General features: G+C 49.2%; 1 protein-coding gene across 1 annotated transcript in view; it reads left to right on the plus strand.

The window, feature by feature from the left end:
* B4galnt3 (beta-1,4-N-acetyl-galactosaminyltransferase 3) overlaps positions 1–25,719 on the plus strand; it is a 101,993-nt gene extending 76,274 nt beyond the window's left edge. The window contains 25 exon segments of the mRNA XM_038320248.1: positions 1,632–1,730; positions 2,179–2,246; positions 2,248–2,270; positions 2,694–2,792; positions 3,174–3,243; positions 4,595–4,631; positions 4,633–4,653; positions 4,655–4,675; positions 4,826–4,847; positions 4,850–4,891; positions 10,986–11,129; positions 11,976–12,085; positions 12,923–12,949; positions 12,952–13,025; positions 13,236–13,297; positions 14,017–14,135; positions 14,137–14,256; positions 14,259–14,388; positions 14,391–14,790; positions 19,160–19,476; positions 20,183–20,336; positions 20,554–20,626; positions 22,169–22,322; positions 22,866–22,992; positions 25,611–25,719. Of these exon segments, the coding sequence (XP_038176176.1) occupies positions 1,632–1,730; positions 2,179–2,246; positions 2,248–2,270; positions 2,694–2,792; positions 3,174–3,243; positions 4,595–4,631; positions 4,633–4,653; positions 4,655–4,675; positions 4,826–4,847; positions 4,850–4,891; positions 10,986–11,129; positions 11,976–12,085; positions 12,923–12,949; positions 12,952–13,025; positions 13,236–13,297; positions 14,017–14,135; positions 14,137–14,256; positions 14,259–14,388; positions 14,391–14,790; positions 19,160–19,476; positions 20,183–20,336; positions 20,554–20,626; positions 22,169–22,322; positions 22,866–22,992; positions 25,611–25,719 (2,622 nt within the window).
* The last annotated feature ends 362 nt before the right edge of the window (positions 25,720–26,081 follow it).

Consider the following 26,081-nt stretch of genomic DNA (forward strand, 5'->3'; position numbering starts at 1 on the left):
GGCCTCTGTCTTCAGGGTCTAGCAGTGGAAACCGTCCCGTGAAACCTTGCCGGTCACTGCAGCCCTAACTTAGACCCTCAGCATTCCTGTGAGGCACGGCGCCTGTTTCCAACATACCCCTTTTTAAGAAGAATTGTGTGTTGGGGGGTTGTACACGTGTGCTGGTGCTTGTGGGAGCCAGAAGAACAACCTCTGGCGCCATTCTTCAGGGCCATCTACCTTGAGTTCTGAGATAAGATCTCATTAGCCTGGGGCTTGCCCACATAGGACTAGGCTGGCCAGATGGCTCTAGAGATCCTCTGTCTCCCCTTCCCCGTCTTCGGATTCCAGGCTCTCGCCAGCCTATTCAGAGACTTCTGGAAGTGGAGCGCTTGTGTTCCTGTGGCAAGGCTGTTTCTAACTGAGGCCATCTTCCCAGCACCTCATCCTGCATCACTTCATGGAGGACCCAAAACGAGGTCCTTCGGTCTGGGTGGCCTGTTCCACTTCTGCCACTTTTTCTCAAGAGTGACTCAGATTTTGGATCCGACAAGCTCCAGTTAGGGTGGTGGGGCCAGCGCCAGGACCTGTTTTGTGGGTATGGATGAGGCGTCCATGTGGAATGCACTCGCTCTGGCGAAGGACAGGAGTAATTTGAACATGTGGCTCGACTGGGGACCATATCCCTGCTCCTTTTCCCTTCCTAAACATAGCCCCCCTCACTCACCTGGAGTATGGCTGTTGACTTTGGCCTGTCTTCGGCAAGAACCTTTGCTCCAGGTCTAGGCCTGTTCCCCCTCCAATGTCACAGCCCAGAGGGACAGAGAGAAGGGCAGGACACTTCTGTTTCCGCCAACTCAGTGCTGCCAGGAACCTGTGAGCTACAGGAGGCCTGGTGCTGCACGACCCGGAGGGGTCCCAGATGTCACCATAGTCTTACTCAGCTGCTTCCCCAGGCCCGACAGAATGTGAGACCACTATGCAGATAAGGTTTCCTGAACTGGCAGACTGCTGCAGAGGGCCTTCCATGAGGGAACGGGGGAGGCAGGGTGGGCACAAAACCTTCCTAGTTCCCCTACTGTCTACTTCTGCCATTTTTGTCCCTGTTGTGCTCCTCGTGCCCGCACCTGTGGAATGCTAGGCAGCTCCCTGCCTGCCTAGAAGGAACAAGGAATGTGTTGTGTGTATCAGCAGGCATGTGTGCATATTTGACCCATCCGTCGAGTCAGGCCACCAGGCTGTTGTTAGCTTTCCGTCAGCTGCCTGAGATAACCAACTTATAAAGCAGGAAGGATTGCTTTGGCTCACAGTTTCAGAGGTTCAGTCCTAGGCTTGGTTGGCCCTGTTGCTTTGGGCTCTGGCTGCTGAGTACATCATGATAGCAAAGGGACTGGAGAAAGTCAAGGTAAGACAGAAAATAGCCGGGACCCCAGTTATCCCTTCAGGGGCAACAGCCCAATGACCTAACTGTGCCCTTCTAGGTTCCCGCACTTCCTAAAGGCTCTGCCATCTCCCAAGAAGCACCATGGGCTGGGAAACCAAGCCTGTCCATGGAATATACAGGAAGCACGTGCCCACCTGCTTGCTCTGCTCCAGGGCTGAACACAGGCCGCTGCTTCTCGCTCATTGTCCCTTCTCACTCCTCCGCACAGTTCCTCCGGGGACATGCCAACCTGCATGTGTTTGAGGACTGGTGTGGCAGCTCCATCCAGCAGCTCAGGAGGAACCTGCACTTCCCGCTGTACCCCCACGTAAGTGCCTGCGGGGATGTCTGCCCACCATCCCAGACCATCGGTGTCCCCTCCACCTCATCCCTCCCACCTGCCTCCTTCCCTGCCCCTTCTCAGCCCATTGCAATCTCTATTATTCCTTCGGTCTCATGGGCTCCCTCGTCCTCTGCTTAGAATATCTTGTCTTCTCCCTTCCCGAAGCTCCTGCAGCCTGGCACTTTGCAGCCTTTCAGTATTTATCCAGGGCCAGCACGTGCAGGTGTGCAAGTTGTGCATTGTACGAGGTCACCCGGACCAAGAACTGAGTGAGACCTGATGTTTATCGTGAATGCCACACGCCGGGCCACACTCCTGGTCTCTCATCTCCTGTTCCCCTCCCAGTCTTCCCACCAGTCTTGAGTAGCTCCGACTCAAATCCCTTAAATTCTCCTTCCTGATTCTGAGTAACAGTTCATCTTTCTCGACATAGATCCGCACAGACAACCTGAGGAAGGCTGGCTGGTCCCCCAAGTGGACCAACTATGTCTCCGCATATTTGCTACCTGCACCCTTTTACTGATGGTGAGGCAGCCCCCCAAAGCCCTCATCCTTCTTCCTGCTCTTGAGTTCTTCAGGAAGGTCCTAGAAATATATGCTCAAGCCCTAGGAAATACATCGCATTGAGTCCCTGTTAGCCCATCATCAAGGGAGAAGGGAAACTGAGGCATGGTGATATCTCTCTCTCTCTCTCTCTCTCTCTCTCTCTCTCTCTCTCTCTCTCTCTCTGTCTCTTGCAGCTGGAATTGGCTGGTCTCCATAAGTCCTTCTCCATCTTCATATTGCTACCCCAGAATGTAGAGTCCCCCCCCCCCCCCCAATACACAAAGGTGGGAGGCAGCCAGGCGCCATGAGTGAAGGGAATTCATGCCAGGCATAATGTAGGTTTTCATCCCTGGTGCCAGGGCCCCTCCTTGGACTCACCCAGACACTCTGCCATTGGCCCAGGGAAGATCCAGTTTGCCATCGCTGCTGATGACAATGCCGAATTCTGGCTGAGTCATGATGACCAGGTCTCGGGCCTTCAGCTGCTGGCCAGTGTGGGAAATGGTAGGGGTCAGCTCAGCCCCTGGTTCTCACTGATCCCTGGAGGCAGTCGGTCTTGTAGTACATGAGACTATTGGGGGCCTCCTTAGCCATTAGCACTGCCCCGCTTGAAGATAGGGACAGAAGCCAGGTGTGTTGCTCCACCCTATACTGCAAAGGGCGGATCCCCACTCCGCCACATTCTATCTTTGGGTTCCACTGTCCCTCAGCCCCATGCTGAAGATTCACGCTGGGCTGGTTGCCTATGGGAAGTGGGGGCAGATGTGTGTTGGTCAGCCATCCTCCTTAAACCCCCGTCTTCTGTCTCTCTCACCTCTCCTCTTCCTTCATGTCTTCTCTCCTTCCCTCTCCCTCCTTCCCTCCTCTCTCCCCCACACTTCTAGACAGGAAAGGAATGGACAGCCCCTGGAGAGTTTGGGAAATTTCAGAGTCAAATTTCCAAGCCAGTAAGGTGAGTGGGGGAGGGGTCACTCCAGCACCAGACCAACCAGCATGAGAGAGCTGGAAGTGCCTCTCCTCACCATCACCACCCTGCTTGCAGCTCAGGGTTCCTGTGCTCCCGAGCGTCCACACGGTCTGCCTACACAGAAGCCGTCTGCCCTTGCCCTTCCTTATTTTATAATTTTTTTTTTAGATTCTTTTTTGTTGTTGTTGCTTTGTTTGTTGTTTTTTATTTTTTTGAGACAGGGTTTCTCTGTAGCTTTGGGAGCCTGTCCTGGAGCTAGCTCTTGTAGACAAGGCTGGCCTCGAACTCACAGAGATCCACCTGCTCTGCCTCCCAAGTACTGGGATTAAAGACGTGTGCACCACTGTCTGGCTAGATTGTTTTTTTTTTGTTGTTTTGCCTACACGTATATGGGTGTGCCATGTACGGGCCTGGCCTCAGAGGACAGAAGGATTATCTGGAACTGTTGTTGTTGTTGTTGTGTTGTTGTTATTGTTGTGTTTTCTCTGGAACTGGTTTTACAGGTGGTCATAAGCTGCACGTGGGTGCTGGGAACCAAACACTGGTCTTCCGCAAGAGCGGTGCTCACTCTTGTAAGCTATCTCTCTCATTTTAGATGAGGCCACTCAAGCCCAGGGAAGCTTTGTGACTGACAGAAGCCACACATACATTGAGTGGCACTCAAGGTCTCCTTTCTTCCCGTCCTTGCCTTCCCATTTTCTCCAGACCTTGAAATGCTCTCACACAGAAAGACGGCCTCGTGGTTGCTCTGGGACTTAAGAGAGGGATCCGGACAGGGAACTGGAAGGATGCCTTTGAAGTGATCTGGAATAAATCCAGTGGACTCTGAATCTAGTCCAGCTTCAGCCCGCCACCTGGTGGCTGGCACAGTCACAGGCTGAGCAGACCTAGCTTGCAAACAGCCCTTGCTTTGTGCCAGCACTTAGTGTGAGCATTCTGAGTTCTCTCGGTGACGGCGTGGACCCTAGAGCAAGGCTGCCTGGTCCAAATCCCAGCACGGTTTACTACCTGGTGACGTTGGGCAAATTACTAAAGATTATGGGGCCTCTTCCTGACAGCCAAGGAGGGTCAGTCAAAGCACCTAGGATGGCCCTCGTGTGCACCAGATGCTCCCCAAGGCCTGTTCACTGGGTCCCCCAACTGACTTGTGAACTACTTATATCTGGCTTTGAAGAAAGAAAGCCAAGGTCAGCTGTCAGGGGTAGGGGGGGGGGGGGGGATAGTTAAAGGACAAGACTTGGGAAGAGAAAAGAGCATTAGGGAGCTTATAGGTGGGAGAGGTGGACGAGGGGGACCAGCTGAGGAGACGCCCCTGTTTCCTGTCTTCTTCTGCCAGCTTATCAGCCTCCCTCAGATACTACTTTGAGGTGCTGCAACAAACAGAATGATGAGGGCCACTGATCACGTGGAGATCGCGGTGAGTGACTTCATTATCCCATCCCCCATCACCCCCCCCCACACACACACACATACCCGCACCTTTCCCAGCATTCCCTTCCCCATAACTCTTGAACGCTGTCCCAAATCCATTGTCCCTCTAACGTCTGTGTCCTTCCTCTATTTCTAGTGGAGACGGAATGACCCTGGAGCGCGTTCACCATCATTGACTCCCCGTCCTTGTCCCTCTTCACAAGTGAGTAGGCGCTGCCTGCCTGGAAGCACATTGCCACTGCGTCCAGGAGGATGTGGCCCAGGGTGAGGTTGGCGGGGCCGGGAGAAGAAGTTCTGCTACTTAGAACACGTGTATGAAGAGGGTCTGGAGAGAATAAAAGCCGGAGACAACCTTTCACTTAGGGGGCCTTTACTCTCTAGGGTCAGAGGTTCGTTTAAGAACATGCTAGACACAGATGTGGTGGTTTCAGATTTGTTGGTTTCGTTTTTTGAAGCAGGGTTCTCTCTGTGTAGCTTGGCAGTCCTGGAACCTCATAGATCTTTCCGCACTAGGGAGGGTGCGGCTAGGAGGATCACATATTCGGGCCATCATATGGAAACTTAAAATAGACACAGAGCGAGAAATATGTTCTGAAGGAAATACGTTCAGTGTACAATATATGTGTATCTAAAAAATTAAATATAAAAAGAAAAAAGAATAATACAAAGAGAACCTGCTAGAGCCCTCATCTCTGAAAAATGCCCTTACCTACCCATGGCCTACATTTTGAAAAAAACTACAAGGGGCTCTGGGACCATGGGGCTCACTTGAGGTTGACAGTTGATGGACAGCAGACTCGGCATGTTGTATGTGTTTATTGTGCACACATACTACATTGTGTAACATGTATATATGAATGTCACAATAATCAAAGACAAAGAGGTTATCAGTTTGAGAGTGGAGGGTCTTGGGAGGGCCTGAAGGGAGGAATGGGAAGGGGAGAAAGCAATGCAATTCTACTAATACTTAAACATGTATTTTAGCCAGTGGTGGTGGCACGGACTTTAATCCCAGCACTCAAGGCAGAGGCAGAGGCAGGAGGCGCTCTGTGAGTTCGAGGCCAGCCTGGTCTCCAGAGACTGCTGGGGACAAGCTCCAGCAGAGGTCAGGACTTGAGAAGAGTGGATATAGCAGGTGATATAAAGAAGCTGCACCCAGACAGCAGTTTGAATCTTTTCTGAGCCTCTAGGAATATATTATTTATCACTGCACTTGGGAGGCCACCCCACAGGAGAGAATATATGTATCTCTCTCTCTTCCCAGGGCCACATAGTTTATTTTTATATCTTACAATCTTAATCTATATTTGCATTTCAGAATATCTAATATGTGACTATTTTCCCAACACGAATAAACACATCCTAAAATCATAAAATAATTGTAATCATAAAATCCAATGATCACAGATCCAGGAGCAAGTAACAAAATTTAACTAAGCAGAGCAGGAGAGGCCTTTAATATTTCCTCATGGTAGACAGTTTTAGAATCTAAAAGGGTGATTTTTAACTTGTAATAAGCAAAGCAAAATTTTTATCAAATTATACTATAATCTATCTTAAAACTTTGTATATGTCCTTATTATATAGCAATTATTTCTACAATATTCTTGTCTTTTATTTTTATAATCTCTTAATGATTAACTCTATAATATAAAATCATATCCTTTTGTCTTGATTTTTATTATTTAAATTTGCATATTTATGTTTATAAAAGCATTAATACCTTCACTACAAAGTAAGCAGAAAATGTTCCCAAACTCATCTGTGGGTTTTGTTCTTTCCCCATCTCTGGAGACTAGCTAGAACATCCCTGTTCAGCCATTTCACCCCATATTGATACTTTTAAATATGTAGGCTCTGTTATTTTTTAAAAATAAATTTATTTATCTTATTCCCTTTCCCAAGCCATCTCAGACCATTTATATTTTGAGGACAAAGGGAAACAAGTCAGTAAATCCAAAGACCACTGTACAAATGATTTCATTTTTAAGTAATAAATCTAACGGAGGAAGTGGGGTGGTCTCCACGCGATCAGAAACTGGAACTCCGGTCGCGTGGCTTCTTCAGCCAAGCAGCAATCGTGCAGTCTCTTTGGCCTGATGCTGAGTGGCACCACCACAGAGCCAGCTCAGGAAGCCAGGACTGTTCCACAGAGAAACCCTGTTTCAAAAAAAAAAAGTATGTTTTTAAAAAAAGGTTGACAAATAGATCCAGTCTGTTTGCACTATGGCTCTTACTCGGTCAAGACCATGAAGAGAATTATCATCTACTTTTTTCCCCCCGAGACAGAGTTTCTTTGTGTAGCCCTCGCTGTCCTGGAAACTCAGTGACCTGGAACTCAGAGATTCACCTGCTCTGCCTCCCTGAGTGCTGAGATTAAAGGTGTGCACCCCCACCTAAGTTCTGCCCTATCAAAAGGCCAAGGGCAGTTTCTTTATCAACAATGAAAACAACACCATAGACAGAAGGACCTACTACACCATCAGGTGGGGCACAGTTAACTGTCACACCAGCCACCAAGAGATGGATGCCCTCTTCTGGCCTTCTCAGGTATCAGCCCATATGGCATGTATTCACCTGGACAGACATACAAACATATAAATAAAAGTAAAAATAAGTCTTGGGCCAAGATGTAGTGGCATATGCCTTTAATCTCAGCACTCAAGAGCCAGAGGTAGGCAGATCTCTGTGAGTTTAAGGCATCCTGGTCTATATAGTGAGGTAAAGAATAGCCAGGGCTACATGGTGAGATTCTGTCTCAAGAACAAAAACACTTATTTAGAAAGATTAAACTTTGGGCTGAATATTTGATGTTGTAGGATATGGAGCATCTTCCAGTTTTTTTCAAGTAATCAATATTGTATGTGTATGCATGTGTGTGTACATGTGTGTGTGTACATGTGTGTGTGTGCCAGAGAAGGTGTCAGGTGTCCTGCTCTGTTGCTCTCACTTTATCCCTGGAAGACAGGGGTCTCTCAGCGGAACTGAAGCTCACTGTTTTGGCAGGCTGGCTGGCAAGTGAGTCCCTGGGAACTATCTATTTTTGCTCCACAGCACTGGGGCTACAGGCGATGCCCAGCTTTTATTGTGGAGTTGAGATTCAAAGTCATGTTTGTTGAAGCAGACATGCTTACTCACTGAGGCATATCCTCAGCCCCTTGGTCAATATTTTAATTTTATAATCACCAATGCTGAGAGCCCTGCTTTCAGCATATATAAGTGGTACAAACTAGAAGTTATGTTAAGGATCATTTTGGAAATTCTTTCCTAATTCTAAGCCAAAATTCACTTAACAGCTTTTCAAATGCTGGCATTCCTGTTTCCTATCATTGGTCTGTTATGTTTCTATAAGAGCATCAAACTTCATGTGCACCTTAAAGCACCATCTCATAGCATACAAAAGTCTTGAACCTGAGCCATGCTGTTTCAGGGATTGCCCACTGGCATTGCGAGGTGTGTGGCTGAGTGCATGTGTTTTTATGTTCAGAACCAAGGCCAGTGTTGTCTGGTATAACCAGAAACCTCTTGACTATTGACACAGTTTTTCACAACCCCCACCCGGTTACACCACTCGGTGTGAGCGCATGTCCACCAGCTTAAGCTGTGGGCTGGAGAAGGGAGGTGGTTGTGAGCAGGACTTGAGTCTGAGCCCCAGTGGTTGTGATAAACAGTACTGTAGCTGGGTGGAGGACAGACGGAGGAGGACCTCTGTAGCACTGTGGATGCCTGGCGGAGCCTGGCCTCGCCATGTTCACATGGTGCTCACAGATGGTACATGAGAGGCTGCCCATCGTAGAGGTTGGAACTAGATTGCATGGGTGGTAACATCTGTTCGTCTTACCAGAGAAAGCCTTAGGTTCAAACGTCAGCACTGCCATGAATACCCAGGAGGTACTATGTAAGTGTTAGTCTAAGTGAAAGTAAATAATATGGCTGACTGTAGATTTCTGTCAAGTCAACAGTAAAGTAAATGAGGTTCACAAGAGCCCATAATAAAGTGACAACAAATGTTTATTGGGGATCATTCACAATAGAAGCTGCTGCATTTCCTCTGCTCTGTGGGCACTGGGGTTGCAAACCAAATTCTGGCAGCAACTATGCAAAGAAAAAAGAGAGGGGTGAACATACTTCCTGTCTGTGCTTATAGTTCTTCAGACCATGCCCTAATGCACTGGTATCTAAGAGGCTATTGGCTGAATGAATTCCCACAACACCTCCCCCTTTTGTCTAAATAAGAGGGTTCTAAACCTTAAAACAAAACTATACAGTAAGTATAGCTCAGTTGCTAGAACTTGAGACTCTTAATGTCAGAGTTGTGGGTTTGGGCCCCAGGCAAGAGTGGTTTCTTGCCCAAACAGCTAGCCCTTGTCACATTGAAGGCAAATTCCATAATGAGTTTCTTTTAATGCCCATCAGCCTCTCTAAAGTAATTGGTACTGCCAGAAGCAGACATGTCTCATTATTGAGAAAAGTCTAAGTTCTTAAACATTTTAAATGCCATATTCTATAGGTCTTAGAAAGGTTTTAAAGAATACCTATCCATCTGAAATATATCTCTGACATCTAGAAACCTAACATGACTACGTTTGACTATTATAGATGACTGTTAATCCATAATTTAATTATATATTACATTTTCAAATGAGCTATATAAACATAATACCTTAGAGTATTAATATACATATAACAAAATTGTCCTTAAATTTGTATCAGTAAACCAAAGACCATACCAATGTAAAGTATTCATTCAGTGTAAACTTTTATTTCTTTAGGAAGATCTTGACCATTAACCATTTATAATCAACCTCCTTTAAATGAAAACAAACATTTATAAAAAAGTCATTTTTGAAATTTGGGTGTTGTTTTTTCCAAACTGCTTTTTGCTAATTGGGGGTGCTGTCCAATCAGGTCTTTTGTTGGGTATCCTGTGTGGTTGGTCCACCTTATCCAGCAGTCCTGAAGCTTGTCATGGATGTTGGACCAACTGGGCCATCACTTCAGAGGGGTCTTGTTTGATCAAACCATCTTAGTTAGTCAGTAAGGAATCCACAGCCTTTTTATCCTCTGTAGAAACAAAAGCAGAACCTCTTTTCCAAACTAACATGTCCTTAGACTTAAATTTTGAAGTCAATATACCTTTAAAATATACATGTTGGTTAGATTAGCAGCCTGTACAATGAAATGTGTAGTCAGCTCATCAATAGTGAAAAATTCAAAGAAAACATAACAAGATATATAATCTAGATTCTTTGTGTATTTTTAACTTTTATGTGCCTTTAAAAAAATTTGGGTTTTTGAGACAGTATTTCTCTGTAGCCCTGGCTGTCCTGGATCTACTCTGTAGGCCAGGCTGCCCTTGAACTCACAGAGATTCACCTGCCTCTGCCTCCCAAGTGCTGGGATTAAAGTCGGTGTGCCACCATGTTTGTCTAGAATTCTTTTTTTTTTTCTTTTTTAAAAAGCTTTCTCAGGATTTATGTGGAAATTTTTGCCAAACTTTTGGGCACCTGAAGGTCAGAAATCAAAACAGCCAGCCACTGACTCTTAACTCTACCTTAGTCTGAAATGGCAATCCTGCCTCCAGGAATCTCAGAATGAGACTGTGTTTGAGGACTGTCTCTTCCCATTTATAATCCTCTCTAGGGCAGGGGATTAAAGGCATGCACCACTACCACCTGATTTCTATGGCAAACTAGTGTGGCTACTGGGATTAAAGGGTGTGTCACCACTGCCCTGGTCAGTCAGACTGACTGGGGAGCTGTTTTACTCTAATCTTCAGGCAAGCTTTATTTATTAAAATACAAATGAGATATCACTACAAGCTAAGAGGCTGTAGCTTACCGGTAATGTTCTGGCATATTTTCCTTTGACACCCTACATGGTGTCTCTTTGACTTCACCTACTTTCTCTATATATCTCTGTTCAGATTTCCTGCTTGGCTTACTCTGCTAAGCCATTGGCTAAAACACCTTTCTTCATCAACCAATAAAAGCAACATATATACAGAAGGACTTCCCACATCAGTAATGCATTTTGAGGAGGAAAGGTGTCTTTTACTAGTCTATGCAAAATCATGATATGCTCTGAACATGAGGTGAGCAGGTTCACAGGGAGCCAGCTAAACCCACAAGTTTTGGGGCATCCAAGGGCAAGGGCTCAGGCAGGGGCTCGAGTACAGCTTTAGACTACCTGCAGGAATGCAGAGGCTGTGCCTGAGCTCCTCCACCTGTCCATCAAAGCATACTTGATCCTGTGAGGTCCAACAGCTTCTTCTGATCTCTTCTCCCTGGGCGCAGATGAGACCACCCTAAGGATGGATGAGGTGGGCCACATTCCACAGACAGCAGCCAGTCACGTGAGCTCCTCCAACACTCCTCCCAGGGATGAGCAGCCACCAGCTGACATGCTGCGGCCTGACCCTCGGGATACCCTCTATCGAGGTAAGTCCTTGGTGAAGGTCTGCACGAGCCAGGTTCTCTCTGTTGACGGACAAGATGCAGGAGACCTGTCTGTTCTATCGTTGGCCCAAAATCAAAATCTTTTCCCCTTTGAAGTGTAAAACATAGCCTACAGACAAAATTGCAGAAGCATTTCTGTCCGATTTATGATTCTACAAATCATTATAGAGTGATTGTCTAGCCACCAGCTCAGACAGAAATGGAATGAGAGTCCAGATGTCTTTGCACAGTCCTCTTTGACCACAAATGTCAGCCTGTGGGTCCCAGCTCTTATTGGTTTGATGCTGAGGATGGAATCTGGGACCTTGAACTGAGTGAGCATGTGCCCTGCCACGGAGTGCACCCTCGGCTGGTCATGTTCACTTCTTAAAAGCTGACAGCGTGCCCTGTTTCTTCCCTTTAAAATAAAGAAGGCGTGCGGCCAGATGTGTCACCTGTCTACAGTCACCAGCGGTCAGGAGGATGAGGCTTGTGACCATGGCAGACCCTGTCTCAGAAAATCAAAACCAAAAAAATAGCGAAAGCTGGACAGTGGGAGGAAGGGAGAAAATCCCCGTGATGGGAGTGCGCAATGGTGGAGCCTCATGGCCCCTTGGAGTGTCACTAGACAGTTCCCCAATTGTGCCGTCCCTGCCCCCACCACTGAAGAGTAGTGGCAGCCTCAGCTGATGGACATGGGTTGGCACCACAGTTGTCACCCGTGACTACAATTGGAAGCTGCTCTGGTGGAAGACATCAGGTCTCCCCTACCCAGAAGCCTTTACGGTCCTAAGATATTTGTGCTCTCACTTCTTCACACACTCCAATCCTCTTCCCTTCTGTTCTCAGTGCCTCTGATCCCCAAGTCCCATCTGCGCCATGTCCTGCCTGAATGTCCCTACAAGCCCAGCTACCTGGTAGACGGGCTTCCGCTACAGCGCTATCAAGGCCTTCGCTTTGTAAGTCATGCCCCTAGACCAGGGAGGACAGGGGGAAGGCCCGCTGCCTGTGGCTGGGGTGCAGGGGATGGGAGATGGCTAAAGCTGACTCTGTGCCTCCTGTGCACAAGCCAGCAGACAGGATGGCCTCTCAGGTTCTCTGGGCTGCATCCCTGGATGTGCTCACTAGGGTGGACTGTCCTGGAGAACCTGCAGATAGATGCCCTGCCTTTGAATCAGTCTCTCCCCCAGTTCTTTAGCCTGTGACTCTGCTCCAAGGGCCACACAAACCCTGTCCTGTCTGCTCAGTCCAGCAACTGGGTACCACTGACATTTTAAACTCACTGACAAGATGCTTGAGATAACGGACTAGATGTGGGTGGGTAGCTTTCTCTGTGTGGAGAGTGAAGGAGCAGAAAGAACGTGAGCCACCTAGAGATGAAGATGGAGGACCAGAGGCAAGAAGGAAGTGGTCAAGAGTCATGGTCAGGCCAGGGAGTGTGGGCCATGATTGAGGACATTCTTGGTGGTGGTGAGCTAGGCTGTGTTTAAGGGGCAAAGGGAATGGAGTGTAGAAAGGGCTCGGTGCTGAGAGAGTTAGTGGATAAAGACAGGCTCCAGATGAAAGGAGGGGATCGGGTGGCAAAAGGAAGAGGGAATGGTCTTGGTGACAACTAAGGGAGACAGATGGCCCAGGGAACCCAAAAGAGCAGGTCCGAGAACGCTGGAGTCTAGACTGCATAGCTGGATGCGACGTTCAACTCCGCAGCAGCCCTCCCCTGTCCAGTGTGGCTCATCCGAGGCTGGTTCCTCCCCAGGATTCCCACTCTCACATGCCCCTCTCTCCTCTGCTTTCAGGTTCATCTGTCCTTTGTTTATCCCAATGGACTATACCCCGTCTGAGCCACATGGAGACCCACAATAAATGCTTTCTACCATGAAAGTGCCTCGACCAGGACAGGTGTGTGGGACTTTCCGGGGCTTGTAGGAGTCAGGAGGACTGCCTAGGCTGGAGCGGCCCCTGCACACTGGGGAGTTCTTGGACCCCCTCACGTGCACCTGTGTGGATGTACCCTTGCAGAACAGACTGTCCCAGCTCCCTTCTCCACTCCTGCCCAGGTAGAACCTGTAAGGAGTCTGGTGTGTGTACACATGCCCCTTCCTCCTACAGGTCTAGCTTCCAGGAGTATATCAAGATGGACAAGCCAGAGAAAGAGGGCCTGGAGCAGCCAGGTACAGAGATGAATGTGGTTAAGGCTACCAGGGCGCACCTAGCTGCAGGTGGCCGTGGTCTCTTTCTAGGGAACATTCTAATATAGCTTTGCATGGGGAGCTTAGCGTGCAAATCCTCCTGATCAATCCCTCTTCAACAATCCAGGGAGGAGGAGCTTAGCATGTAAATTCTCCTGATCAGTTCTTTCTCACAATCCAGGGAAGCATGCTCTAGGGAGACCCTTGTCTTGCTGTGGCCTTCCATGAGGGACCAGGGATGGCTGAGGTCACTTGTTGAATCCTAAATGGTGCTGGTGATTGAGGTGTTTATAGCACTCGGCCCACAACCTTTTAAGAGGTTGGGTTTTGTTATTGGTTTGTTTTAAGCTTTTCTTTATTTGCATATGTGCTTTTTTTTTTTTTTAAGACAAACTCTCATGCTGGCATTCAGGATAGCCTGGAATTTGCTGTGTAGACCAGGCTAGACTCAACTTTGTTGACAAACCTCCTGTTTCTACCTTCCAAGTGCTGAGATTACAGGCATGCACACCTCCATGCTGCCCATCAGCCTTGATGTAAATAGCAAAACTGGGGTGTCGGAGGTGGGGGTAACTTGTGCAGGGCCACCAGCAAAACGATCCCCACCTGACCCCTCAGTATTGTCATGTGTGTAACCATCTGCTGCTTGTGTCTTTTGGGAAGAATAGAAACCTCCTGAAATGAGGACTGATTCTTGACAGGTTTTGAGGATGGCCTTCTAGAAGAATCCCAGTATGAAGATGTAGCAGAGGAGATCCCCGCCTCCCGAGACGAGGACACTGGGACACTAGGGAGGAAACCGCAGACTACTTCCACCCCGGGGGCTGGGTGTCACTGACTACCACCTCCGGAAGCTCTTGGCTCATCCACAGAGCGGCCCACTGGCGCCTTTCCCCAAACACAACTCCACACCTCCCTTTCCAACAAGGGCAAGTGACATCTTAGACCTGTCAGCCAAAGAAAGGAAGGGGAAAGTAGCCCTGTGTCCAACCAAGATTTCTCTCATTCTGACAAGGGGACCCTGAAGAACCTGCCTCTCATTCCGAGAGCCCGACCCACTGGGGACAGTCCCGGAAGACTCTGGAGCAGTCTCAGTGGCTGAATCAAGTGGAGTCTTTTATTGCTGAGCAGAGACGGGCTGACAGGCTGGAGCCCCAGGCTCCCGCTCCCAGCAGGGCCTGGCATGGGGAGGAGGAAGTGGTGGTAGCAGCGGGCCAGGAAGGAGAAGTGGAGGAAGAGGAAGAGGGGGAAGAAGAGGAGGAAGACATGAGCGAGGCGTTCGAATATGTGCCTGTGTTTGACCCGGTGGTGAACTGGGACCAGACCTTCAGTGCTCAGAACCTCGACTTCCAAGCCCTGAGGACTGACTGGATTGATCTGAGCTGCAACACATCTGGCAACCTGCTGCTTCCAGAGCAGGAGGCCCTGGAAGTCACACGGGTCTTCCTGAGAAAGCTCAGCCAGAGGACCCGGGGGTAAGGTAAAGGGCTCCCCTGGGGCTGGGGCATGGGTAGGTGGCAGCCGCTGCCCTCGGGGAGCCCTGACCTAAACCCTGACCTGCGGGCTGAAAGCAGGGTTCCTGCTGCAGGAGTAGCCAACCTTTGCTGGTATTCTGGGGTGTGAGAAGGTTGAGTGGCTTCACCCTGACTGGAGCTGAGGACTAGCAAGGCTTGGTAGACTGGCATCTGCCCTCTGAGAGGGAGCTTGGGAACAGAGAAACAAGCAAAGCAGGCTGAAAATGTAAGTCACAGCCTCAGATGGAGCTTAGAGGGCATAGATAGAGCCCTGCTCTCCCTCACCTCTCCTTCCCTCCCCCTCCATTAATACCCTCTCTTACTTCATATGTTCATTTGTTTAATCAATCAAGATTCTCAGAGAAAAGTCTCAGGCTATTAAACTCAGTATGCTGGTGTGTGCAAACGTGCTGGCTTTACACGTACCTTCACATCAGAGTTCAGCGGTCACTAGTGTCGAATAACTCCCGGGCATTTCCATTCCCTTGCGTTAGCTTGGGTTCCTGTACCCACACCCACTAGGCAAGTGCTGCCCTACTAAGCTATGTCCCCAGCCCTTTCTTCTCTTTCTTTTTGAAATAGGGTCCTAATGAGTTACTAAGGCTGGCCTTGAACTTGTGAAGCTCAGCCTGGAACTTGAGATCCTCTTGCCTCAGCCCCCAGAGGAGCTGGGGTTTCAGCCCCCAGAGGAGCTGGGGTTTCAGACCTGTGTCTCAAGGCTTGAGGACAAGGAGAGGAGAGGGAAATGTTTTCCCAGCTAGTTATTTTTATTTTTTTTTAAATATTGATTTATTTTTATTATGTATACAATATTCTGTCTGCGTGAATGCCTGAAGGCCAGAAGAGGGCACCAGACCTCATTACAGATGGTTGTGAGCCACCATGTGGTTGCTGGGAATTGAACTCAGGACCTTTGGAAGAGCAGGCAATGCTCTTAACCACTGAGCCATCTCTCCAGCCCCCCAGCTAGTTATTTTTAAACAGTTCTCTCCCACCATAACCATGTGGTGTGCTATAAAACAGAGCTAGCTCACCTGTCCAAGTGCATCCTGTACCCTGACTGTCTCACCTCTATTCTGCCCCCCATTCTTCCCAGGCTCGGGTAACTACTGTTCTACTCTGTGCTTCCGTAGGTAGCTTTTTTGCTTCTACGTATAAATGAGGACATGTGGCATTTGTCTTTCTGTGCCTGAGTTATTTGTCCTACAATTGCATCCATGTTGCTGTGGATGGATTCTGCTGTTTATAGCTAGATAATATTTCATCCCATATATAAATCAGTGCTCTTTACTCATTCAGCTATGGTAAATACTTTGGCTCAACATTTTGACGATTGTAACGAGAACTGCCGTGTACACGTGAGGGCAGAAGCCTTTCACAGACTGATTCCAGTTCCTTTGGGTGGTGGGGTAGCTGGATCAGATGGGGACTCCAGTTGTAGTTTTGTGAGGAGCCTCTGTGACTTTTTTCTTTAGTAAGCCACACTAACTTACACTCCCACAGCATGTGAGAGGGTCACCGGTAGTCTATCTGCATCCTCCACTTTATTGTGGTCAACGTGACAGCTGTCAATCCTGCTGGGGTGAAATGGTATCATTTTGATCTTACCCTGATGATTAACAATACTGAATATTTTTCATATACTTGTTGATCATTTTTTAAAGATTTATTTATTTTATCTTATATGTATGAGTATTTTTGTCTGCATGTTTGTGAGCACATTCTGTATGTTCCTAGTACCCTAAGAGGCCAGAAGAGGGTGCTAGAGCCTCTTGAACTGGAGTCAGTTATGGTTGTGAGCCACCCTGTGGGCACTGGGAAGCAAACTGGTCCTCTGGAGGAACAAATGCAATTAACCACGGAGCCATCTTTCTAGGCCATCCACCTCCCCCCCCCCACACACACACACTTTTTGATCTTGTTTGGTTTGGGGTTTGTTGTTGTTGTTTGACATAGCATCTCTCTGTGTTGCCTAGACCAGCCTTGGTTTGTTTTTTTTTTGTTGTTTATTTGTTTCGGTGGCCTTCCTGTGCCCTCTTTCTAAGTGCTAGGATTACAGACCTGTGCTACTATGCCTGACTTTTTGTTTTTGTAAGTGGCTTTGACTGGTCTGGACCTTATTATTTGGATGGAGCTAGCCTTGGACTCATAAGCAGAACTCTTGTTGCTTGGACTTATAGACATATACCTGGCTTTTGGTGTTTTTTATTTTGTTTTGTTTTGTTTTGAGATGAAGTCTTGAGCCTGTGTGAACCTGGAATATAGGTCACGCCTCAATGTTTATTTTGCTATCTTTTAAAAGGTATCTCTTTGTTTCCAGAGAGAGAGATAGCTCAGTGGGTAAGAACATTTACCATGAAAACTTTAGGGCCTGAGTTCAAATTCCCACATAACAGCCTAGCTTGGCATTCCGTGCCTGTAATTCCAGCGGTGGGTGGGGGACAGGCAGAGCTGGTGAGGTTTCTGTTCGCCTGGGCGCGTGCTTGCTCTAGTTTGACAGGTCCTTAATTGTTCATCTTGGCTTTCTGTTGCCTGTGCTTTGAGGCTCATTCAGACAGCCTTTGACCAGAGCAATGCCCCGAAGCATTCATTACCTGGGTGTTTTCTTCAGCGGTGCCACCATTTCTGGTGCTAAATAGAAATGTTTGAGTCTGACTGGCTTTGCGTTGATTTTTGAGTGGAGAGAAGTGTGGGCTTCGTTTTATTCTTCTGCACGTGTAGTTTCCGCTTCCAGCAGACACTGTTCCCTAGACGAGGTATGTTTTACTGCCTTTGATGCCGGTCCGTTGGCTGGAAATGCCTGGCTTATTTCCAGGCTCACTCACTGATGGGCAGCTGTGGTCTGTTGCTGTTTGGGGTTCCCCGGTGTTGGGTGAGTGTGCTTAGAATTGTAGCAGCCTCCTGGTGGGTTTTCCCTTTAATCAGTATGATGTGGCTTTTTGTCTCTTCTGACTGTTTTGGTTTGAAGTTTATGTTTTTAGATATTATAGCAACACCTGTTTTCTAGGTCATTGGCCTGGAACACTTCTGCCATCCCTACACCCTAAGGCAGTGTCTATTTGATGGAGAGGTGTGTTTCTTGGAGGCAACAAATAGACGAATCCTGTCTCGTTTTGTTTATTTCCGAGACAGGGTTTCTCTGTAGCTTTAGCTCCTGTCCTGGAACTAGCTCTTGTAGACCAGGCTGGCCTTGAACTCACAGAGATCCGCCTGCCTCTGCCTCCCGAGTGCTGGGATTAAAGGCGTGCGTCACCACCGCCTGCCTTTTTTGTTTGTTTTGTTTTTAAGATTCATTTAAAAAGGCTTTTTACCCTTATTTTTATTTTATGTGTATGGTTCTTTTGCCTGCATGTATGCCTGTGTACCACATGTGTACAGTGCCTGCAGAATCCAGAAGAGAGTGTTTGGTCCCCCTGTGGCTGGTTTTACAGATGCTTATGAGCTGTCGTGTGGATGCTGGAATCCAGCACAGGTCCTTTGGAAGAGTAGCCAGTAGTCTTAACTGCTCAGTCATCTCTCCTGATACAGGATTTACTTTTAGTGTGTGTATATGGGGGCTGTCTCCTGGGGGGGGGGAGCTTGTGCGTGTGTGAGTGTAGATGCCCATAGTATTTAGAGGAGCCTGTCAGATCCCCTGGAGCTGGATGATTATCAGCCACCTGATACGTGTGCCGGAACCCAACTCAGGTTCTCTGAAAGAACAGCAAACACTCTTAACCACTGAGCTGTCTTTCAAGTCCCTGGATTCTGTATTTATTTGTTTGTCTTTGCTGTTGGTGTTTTGTTTTGAGACAGGCTTTCTCTCTGTATTCCAGGCTGGCCTCGAACTCACAGAGATCCACCAGTCTCTGCCTCCCAAGTGCTGGGTTTAAAGGCATGAGCCATCACTGCCCAACTTGTTTTTTTTTTTCTTAATGTGGGTCAATTTCCAAAGGAATCTGTCACAAGATCCCTTTTATTAAGTCTTAGAGCTATAAAAGGCCTTAAAAATCATCCTACAGCCGGGCGGTGGTGGCGCACGCCTTTAATCCCAGCACTCGGGAGGCAGAGGCAGGCGGATCTCTGTGAGTTCGAGACCAGCCTAGTCTACAAGAGCTAGTTCCAGGACAGGCTCCAAAAGCTACAGAGAAACCCTGTCTCGAAAAACCAAAAAAAAAAAATCATCCTACATTTGAAGATGAAGGAGTGAGTCTTAGGGCGGTTGTGTATCTTGTATGAGCCTCTACAGCTAACCAATGGCAGAGCAAAGACAAAACTAGGATCTGACAACTGAGCCTGCAGGCTTTTACCACACACCCTCTGCTCACGCTGGTGGTCCTCTGTACCTCAGGAGATACCAGCTGCAGCGCATCGTGAATGTGGAGAAGCGCCAGGACCGGCTGCGTGGAGGGCGCTACCTCCTGGAGCTTGAACTGCTGGAAGGCCAGCGCCTGGTGCGCCTCTCAGAGTACGTGTCCACTCGAGGCTGGCGGGGAGGTGACAGCATTGGCGGAGAGGACACAGAAACACGGAACCTGCAGGGCTTGGTCTGGAGCCCACATCGTCGCCGCAGACATATACTCAATGTCCAGGATCCAGAGCCAAAGCTGTGCTGGCCGCAAGGTTTCTCCTGGAACCATCGGGCTGTGGTCCACTTTATCGTGCCTGGTAAGCGTTACCAGAATGGGTGTCTTGGTGATCACCATGAGCACTGGGCCTGTTTTCTTGATTTGATCTCCCAAGGATTTGTGAGCGAAGCCTTTGAGGAACTAGGGATTCACAAGGAAGGACAGATTGAGCTTTTGTGTGGAACTGAGATCTCATGCTGAGTTGAAGCCACTGCTTTCTGCCATGCTGGGTCTCCAGGTTGGGTATTAGCACCAATTTGGGTTGTTATTGTTGAAGAAATAAGAGTGAGGGTATTATATGGAGTGGGTTTTATTTCGATTACTTTTTGTGGTGCTGGAGATTAAGTCCACGGCCTGGCACTTGCTAAGCAAGGCACGGAGCCACACCTCCAGCCCTAGAGTCATCTTTACGATGAGGAGGGAAAACATGAGACTGTAAGAATGAAGAACAAGAGACAAAGTTTGAGTAAGATGGGTAGGGAGCAGGTCAGTTAAAACTGGGCAGGGTTGCTGCCGTGAGGCCCACCCAAGGCTGTCTCCCAGTTTGCCTGGGAGGTAGGTGTTCAGGGAGCTATAGAAGGCCCGTGCACTGGCCCTCAGGTCCTTGTGCTTCATGCTAACGATTCCTATAGTTGCATTATCTCTTGGCCGAGGTAGATGGGACTCCTGACTTGGGGGGCAGAGTGGAGGGATTTTTGCCTTTCCCTAACTCTGCCGTTTTCTCCCTGCGTGACCTACCTGCATAGTGAAGAACCAGGCTCGCTGGGTGCAGCAGTTCATCAGAGATATGGAGGGCCTGTCCCGAGTCACTGGCGACCCACATTTCAACGTCATTGTCACAGACTATAGCAGTGAGGACATGGATGTGGAGGTGGCTCTGAAGACATCCAGGCTGCGGAGGTGAGAAAGACGCCCGCTGCAGCTGGCTTGCCCCCTTTGCCAGCATCCCAGGACCTCTGGGCAGGGCAGAACCAGAAGTGGCAGCCAGCTTTCCTGAGGCCTTACACCCCTGTCCACAACCCAGGAGCAGCTACTCTCTCTGTTTTATGCCTCCCAGCTTCCTTCAGGGACCCTACAGCTGAATCCTCACGCTCGGCCCCTCCCTCTCTTCCTGCAGCTACCAGTACCTGAAGCTGAGTGGGAACTTTGAGCGCTCCGCTGGACTGCAGGCCGGCATAGATCTGGTGAAGGTAATGGGCCTCAAGGACGCTTGGGAAGGTGGTCAAGTTAAGAGGCAGAGAGACACTGGGAAGGTCGTCAGCTCCTTAGTAGGAAAGGGATTGGGTCACAGGTCTGTGCTTGTCACTGTCCATTCCTGTAACAAGATAACCTGAGTGTCCTCCTCCTTCGCTTTCTGTTGCTATGATAAACACCATGATCAAGAGCAACTTGGGGAGGAAAGGGTTTAGTTGGTTCACGCGTCTGGGTCCCAGTGGATCACTGAGGGAGGGCAGGGCAGGGCTCAAGCAGGAACCATGGAAGAAAAGGGCCGACTGGCTTACTCTTCGTAGCTCACTCAACTTGCTTTTCACTTTAATTTTGTGAGCTGCCCTGTGGGTGTTGGGAGTCAAGCCCAGGCCCCCAGAAGAGCAGCCAGTGCTCTTCACCTCTCAGAGCCATCTCTCTGGTCTCCATCTTGCTTTCTCAGACGGGGTGGCACCATCCACATGGTCTGGACCCTCCTGCACCAATCATGAATCAAAGTGCCCCCTAGACTTCTCCAGATGTCAGTCTGATGGAAGCATAATTGAAGTTCTTCTTCCTAGATGACCCTAGCTTGTATCAAGTTGGAAAAAAAAAACCAGCTCTCTGCATTAAATTAAGATTTGTTTGTTAATTATTTGTAGTGTTGGGAATTGTACAAGGCCCTGTGCATGCTAGGCAAGCGCACTCCACCACCCAAAGGTTCGTTTGGGTCATGGTTTTAGTCAATGATCACTTTGCCCCATTGTTTTTGGGCCTGTGGCACAGAACCCATGGCACAGGGCACTGCTCGCCCCAGGACACGTTCTCCAAGAACAGAAAGAGAAGGGTTGGGCTCCCAGCATCTATGCCTCCTCGTGACCTAACCTCTTCCCACTGGGCTCCACACTAGTTTCCAGTGGCACCACAGGCTGGAAAGCAATCCTTTATCACATGACCTTTGGGGGAATACTTCAAAACCTTAGCAAGGAGGTGTTTTCCCAGTTGTCAGAGTCCTCAGACCCCATAAAACATGGGGCAGAAGTCAGGTATTGTGGTACGTGCCTATAATCCCAGCTCCGAGGAGTCTAAGAGAGCGGGAGCTTGACTTGAGGCCACCTGGACTACACAACCAATCCCAGACTAGTCTTCCGAGAGTCTGTCTCAGAATAAAGTGGGAGAGGAGCCTGAGTTCACCGTGTGATGTGAGAACTCGGCCCTGCTAACCGGGGTTGTAGAAATCTGTCTCTCTCGTATTTAGCTTTGTGTAACCTGTCAGTCACTCCAGTAGGGAAGAGCCCGAGGAGGCCTCTAGAGCAGTGGTCACGACCCCCTTGACAAACCTGTCTCCAAAAAAATTATGATTCATAATAGTATCAAAATTATAGTTATGAAGTAGCAACATAATTTTATGGTTGGGGTCATCACAACATGAGGAACTGTATTAAAGGGTTGCAGTGTTAGGAAGGCTAAGAACCGCTGCTCTTAGATTGGCCCCGTCTCCCAGCTCTGGTCCAGAGGTCTGCTGACCTTGTCTTCTCCATCCCCAGGATCCACACAGCATCATCTTCCTCTGTGACCTGCACATCCACTTCCCAGCAGGAATCATCGATACCATCCGCAAGCACTGTGTAGAGGGCAAGATGGCCTTTGCCCCCATGGTGATGCGGCTGCACTGTGGGGCCACCCCGCAGTGGCCTGAGGGTGAGCCTTGCCCTGGAGGAGGAAGAGGAGACACCTCTGACCTTAGTGTTTAACCCCAAGACTGGAAAAGTTTATGCCTAAGCATCAGCAGCTTCCCCATTCTGCCTTCCTGCGTTCTCTGATCTTTGGAGAAACCCAGGGCTCTACTGACAGACACAGTAGCAGGCAAAGCAGTGGCTCTTTCCCCTCATCTCCAGCGTGCATTTTCATCCAGCACTCAGGAAGCATTTGCTGTGGGTTGGATGCTGTGCCCGGAGGATAGGAAGGTGGAGAGAGGAACTAGATGGGAAAACCAGCTCACAGCTGCCAGAAGGCTGCTGGGATCACATCCTAAATGCCGGGCTACAGTTAGGTTGTGACATCAGACTATGGTCACTGCTGTGTTTGCTGAACGTCAAGCCTTGATAGAGAGAACCCCCAGGCAGTCCAGGGGCTTCCCTTAGCTGACAGTCTGTTGCCTCTGCTGCCCAACTCTGTACCTCCAGAAGAGCCTGTGGGAACACAGCATCCAGCTCGTCTCAGCTGTGCCTTGTCTGTCCACAGGCTACTGGGAGGTCAATGGATTTGGGCTGCTTGGCATCTACAAGTCCGACCTGGACAAGATTGGGGGCATGAACACCAAGGAGTTCCGAGACCGCTGGGGAGGCGAGGACTGGGAGCTGCTGGACAGGTGATGTAGGAGCAGGGCCTTTGGGGATCTGTTGGGGAGCTGTGCTGCCGAGTCCCAGGGCTGGGAATGTATGCTGGTCTGAGAGCTTCCGGAGGCTGGCTTCGCTAACACTCGGGCTGTGTATCCAGCAGAGGGGGTGATCCATCCACTGCTAGTCACAGTCTGAGTGGGTGGTTGAGCTGCCACAGGTAAAGCAAGGTGCCGGAGCTAAATGGTGAATGGTGCTGTTCTCAGGACCCGGCAAGCCACCGGGAGCTTTCTCCCCGGCCAGGGATCATGCTCTTCCCAGACACAGCTGCCTGCAGGAGGGCCTGAAAGCTGTGAGAGGCCCCTGGGAGACAGGCCAAGGGTTAGGGGAGAGTTGGGAGCCAGCACAATAGGCAGTGTGCACCATTAAATGGCAACAGGATATCCAGGGGATCTGCATTCCTGGAGGTGAGAAGGGAAGGGGCTCTGAGAAGAGTAAATAGTCTCAGAGACAGGGAAAGGGCTGAGCATATAGTGCATTTGCCTAGCCTAAGTGAGGTCAATCCCTAGTGCTAAAGAAGGAGGGGGTGCGTGTGTGCATGTGTGTGTACATATACACACATTCACCACTTTTGTCGTCATTGTGACAAAGTCCCTGACTAAAGCAACTCTTCTAAAGAAGAATTGGCGGAGGATTCGTGCAGGGATGGCATGGTAGCATTCATAGAGATGGGAACTCCTGGCACTGGGCAGACTAGGAAGCAGAGCGAAAGAAACTTAGCCTGGGACTGAGACACATAACCCAGTGTATACCATGTGTTAGCATATACTCATACACTTGTATTCTTAGCCTGGTGTGGTAGCTGTGTTACTAATCCCAGCACTGGGGAGACAGGAGGCAGGAAGGCTGCCACAAGTTCGAGGCCAGGCTGGGCTACACAGCAAGACCTTGTCTCAATCTCCATCCCCCCAAAAAAGGAAAGGAAAAAGGAGAGAAATGGGGGGCACAGTGGGAGCAGTAGACTAGGCAGGTGGGCCAGCAAAGTGTTAGCAAGAAGCAGGGTTGTGTGGCCGCTGGGCTGCAAGAAGGGAGGAGCCTGTTGCAGTGAGACTGTTTCTCCCTGTATTTGCATGTGAGTCCTCTTTCCCAAAAGAAGGGGAAGGGAGAGGATGCTACCTGGAGATGTGAGCCTAAGGGAGGCCCTAAGAGGGGGAAAGAAAGCCTATAAGTGCTGGAAGGAGGAAGGGGCAAGGCCAGGGGCACCAGGGACTTCCTACTTCTTGAGAGGGAGGACAAGGTGCAGCCGCCAACCTCTGGGTTATTATTGGCAAGTGGGGTTCATGCCCAGGGCCTCATTCATCCCTCTCACCAAACTCCTGGACTCGGTGTAGGTGTCTCGCCGGGCGGTGGTGGCGCACGCCTTTAATCCCAGCACTTGGGAGGCAGAGGCAGGCGGATCTCTGAGTTCGAGGCCAGCCTGGTCTACAAGAGCTAGCTCCAGGACAGGCTCTAGAAACTACAGGGAAACCCTGTCTCGAAAAACCATAAAAAAAAAAAAAAAAAAAACTCCTGGACTCGGTGTAGGTGTCTCTATTTCTCAGAGGGGAAACCACTCGTGAAGAGTAGTTAATAACTTGTCCCTTCTCTCCTGAAAAGCAGCAGACGCTTTAAAATCAGACCTATCTTTGATTTCCCACTGGAGGGAAGAGAATGGAAGAATACTGAAATACTGAGAATTAAAGGTGGGGTGGAGAGAGGTTCAGAGAGCTTGTGTCAAATAACTCAGTCCCAGGGATCGGCATCACAGTAGACTCCGAAGCAGATGGGAGCCCAGTGTAGTGGTTACTGTCACACATGACCCTTCGTGCTGGGTTTTGTGCTTTGATGCAGACCTCCAAAATAGTTCTTAACCCTCCTGCTGTCTTTGAGAACGGAGGAAAGAGCGGCTTCTGGTTCCATCTACTTTGCAGTCCTGTTTGAAGTGTAGGCCTCCTTGGAAAGGGACCCCTCCCTTGGTGGCTGGGCAAATGAGAGCGTTGCCTAGCCTGTGAGACCTTGGGTTTGAGCCCCAGTACTGTAAGAAAAAAAAGCCAGACTGTGCGACACACAACTGTAATCTCAGTTTTCAGGGGGCTGAGGCAGAAGGATCTTGAGTTAGAGGATAGCCTGGGTTACTTAACACGATGATTCCCCCTACACAACAGCCAGACAGGAACAGGCAGAGCCTGTAGGTAGTTTCTCCAGTTCCGGGCTCCTGGTACTGTAAGGCGACTGATATAAGCTACGAACTGTGCTGTGCGCTACAGATCCAGTGTGCGTGCGTGTGTGTGTGTGTGTGTGTGTGTGTGTGTAATTACAGAGGATGGGTGTGCCTATATAGATATGCACATTTATGAGATTATTGTCTTTTTCTAGAGAGGAGGGAGCGTGTCTTTGATAGGCAGCTTTTCGAGTCACACAGCTGTGACTACAATCAAGGCAGGTTGGCCCCACTGCGCCTGGCTTGCTTTTTGCCCCAAGGGAAGTGACCAGAGGAAGGAGGGCAGGGTCTGACAGAGATGTGGGAGGGTGTGTTCCTCAGGGCCCAGTTGCTCCTGGACGTCTGTAGCGTTCCTGCTTCTGTGGGCTCACAATGCCCTCTCTCCTCCAGGATCCTCCAAGCAGGCCTGGAAGTGGATCGGCTCTCCCTCAGGAACTTCTTCCATCACTTCCATTCCAAGCGAGGCATGTGGAATCGCCGCCAGATGAAGATGCCATGACCTCCAGGGACAGCTGCCTACAGCTCCTTTACTTCCGGTTGACCTCGAGGAGGGACTGTGAGGAACAGAAGCCCTGGCGCTCACTGACCTCTCCACCAGGGACAAGTGCGGAGGCCCCTCTGCCACCCACTGAGTTGATAGTTGGAACAGCTGCATAGGATGGGCAGTGAGGTCCAGAAGAAAACACCCTCTTGAATAGGATACCATCATGACCACAAGGGTGCATCCCCATGGCCCAGCCCTCCTCGTGAGGAGTGTTGACCATGAACAAGAAACCTCAGTGGGACAGATTTTGTTTGGAGTGGAGGGGAGCGGGGGATAATTTTTAACAGAGTGAAGACTTCTGTCTAGACCCAGCACTG

The sequence above is a fragment of the Arvicola amphibius genome, chromosome 2, assembly GCF_903992535.2.
Source record: "Arvicola amphibius chromosome 2, mArvAmp1.2, whole genome shotgun sequence".
Classification (NCBI taxonomy): Eukaryota; Metazoa; Chordata; class Mammalia; order Rodentia; family Cricetidae; genus Arvicola; species Arvicola amphibius.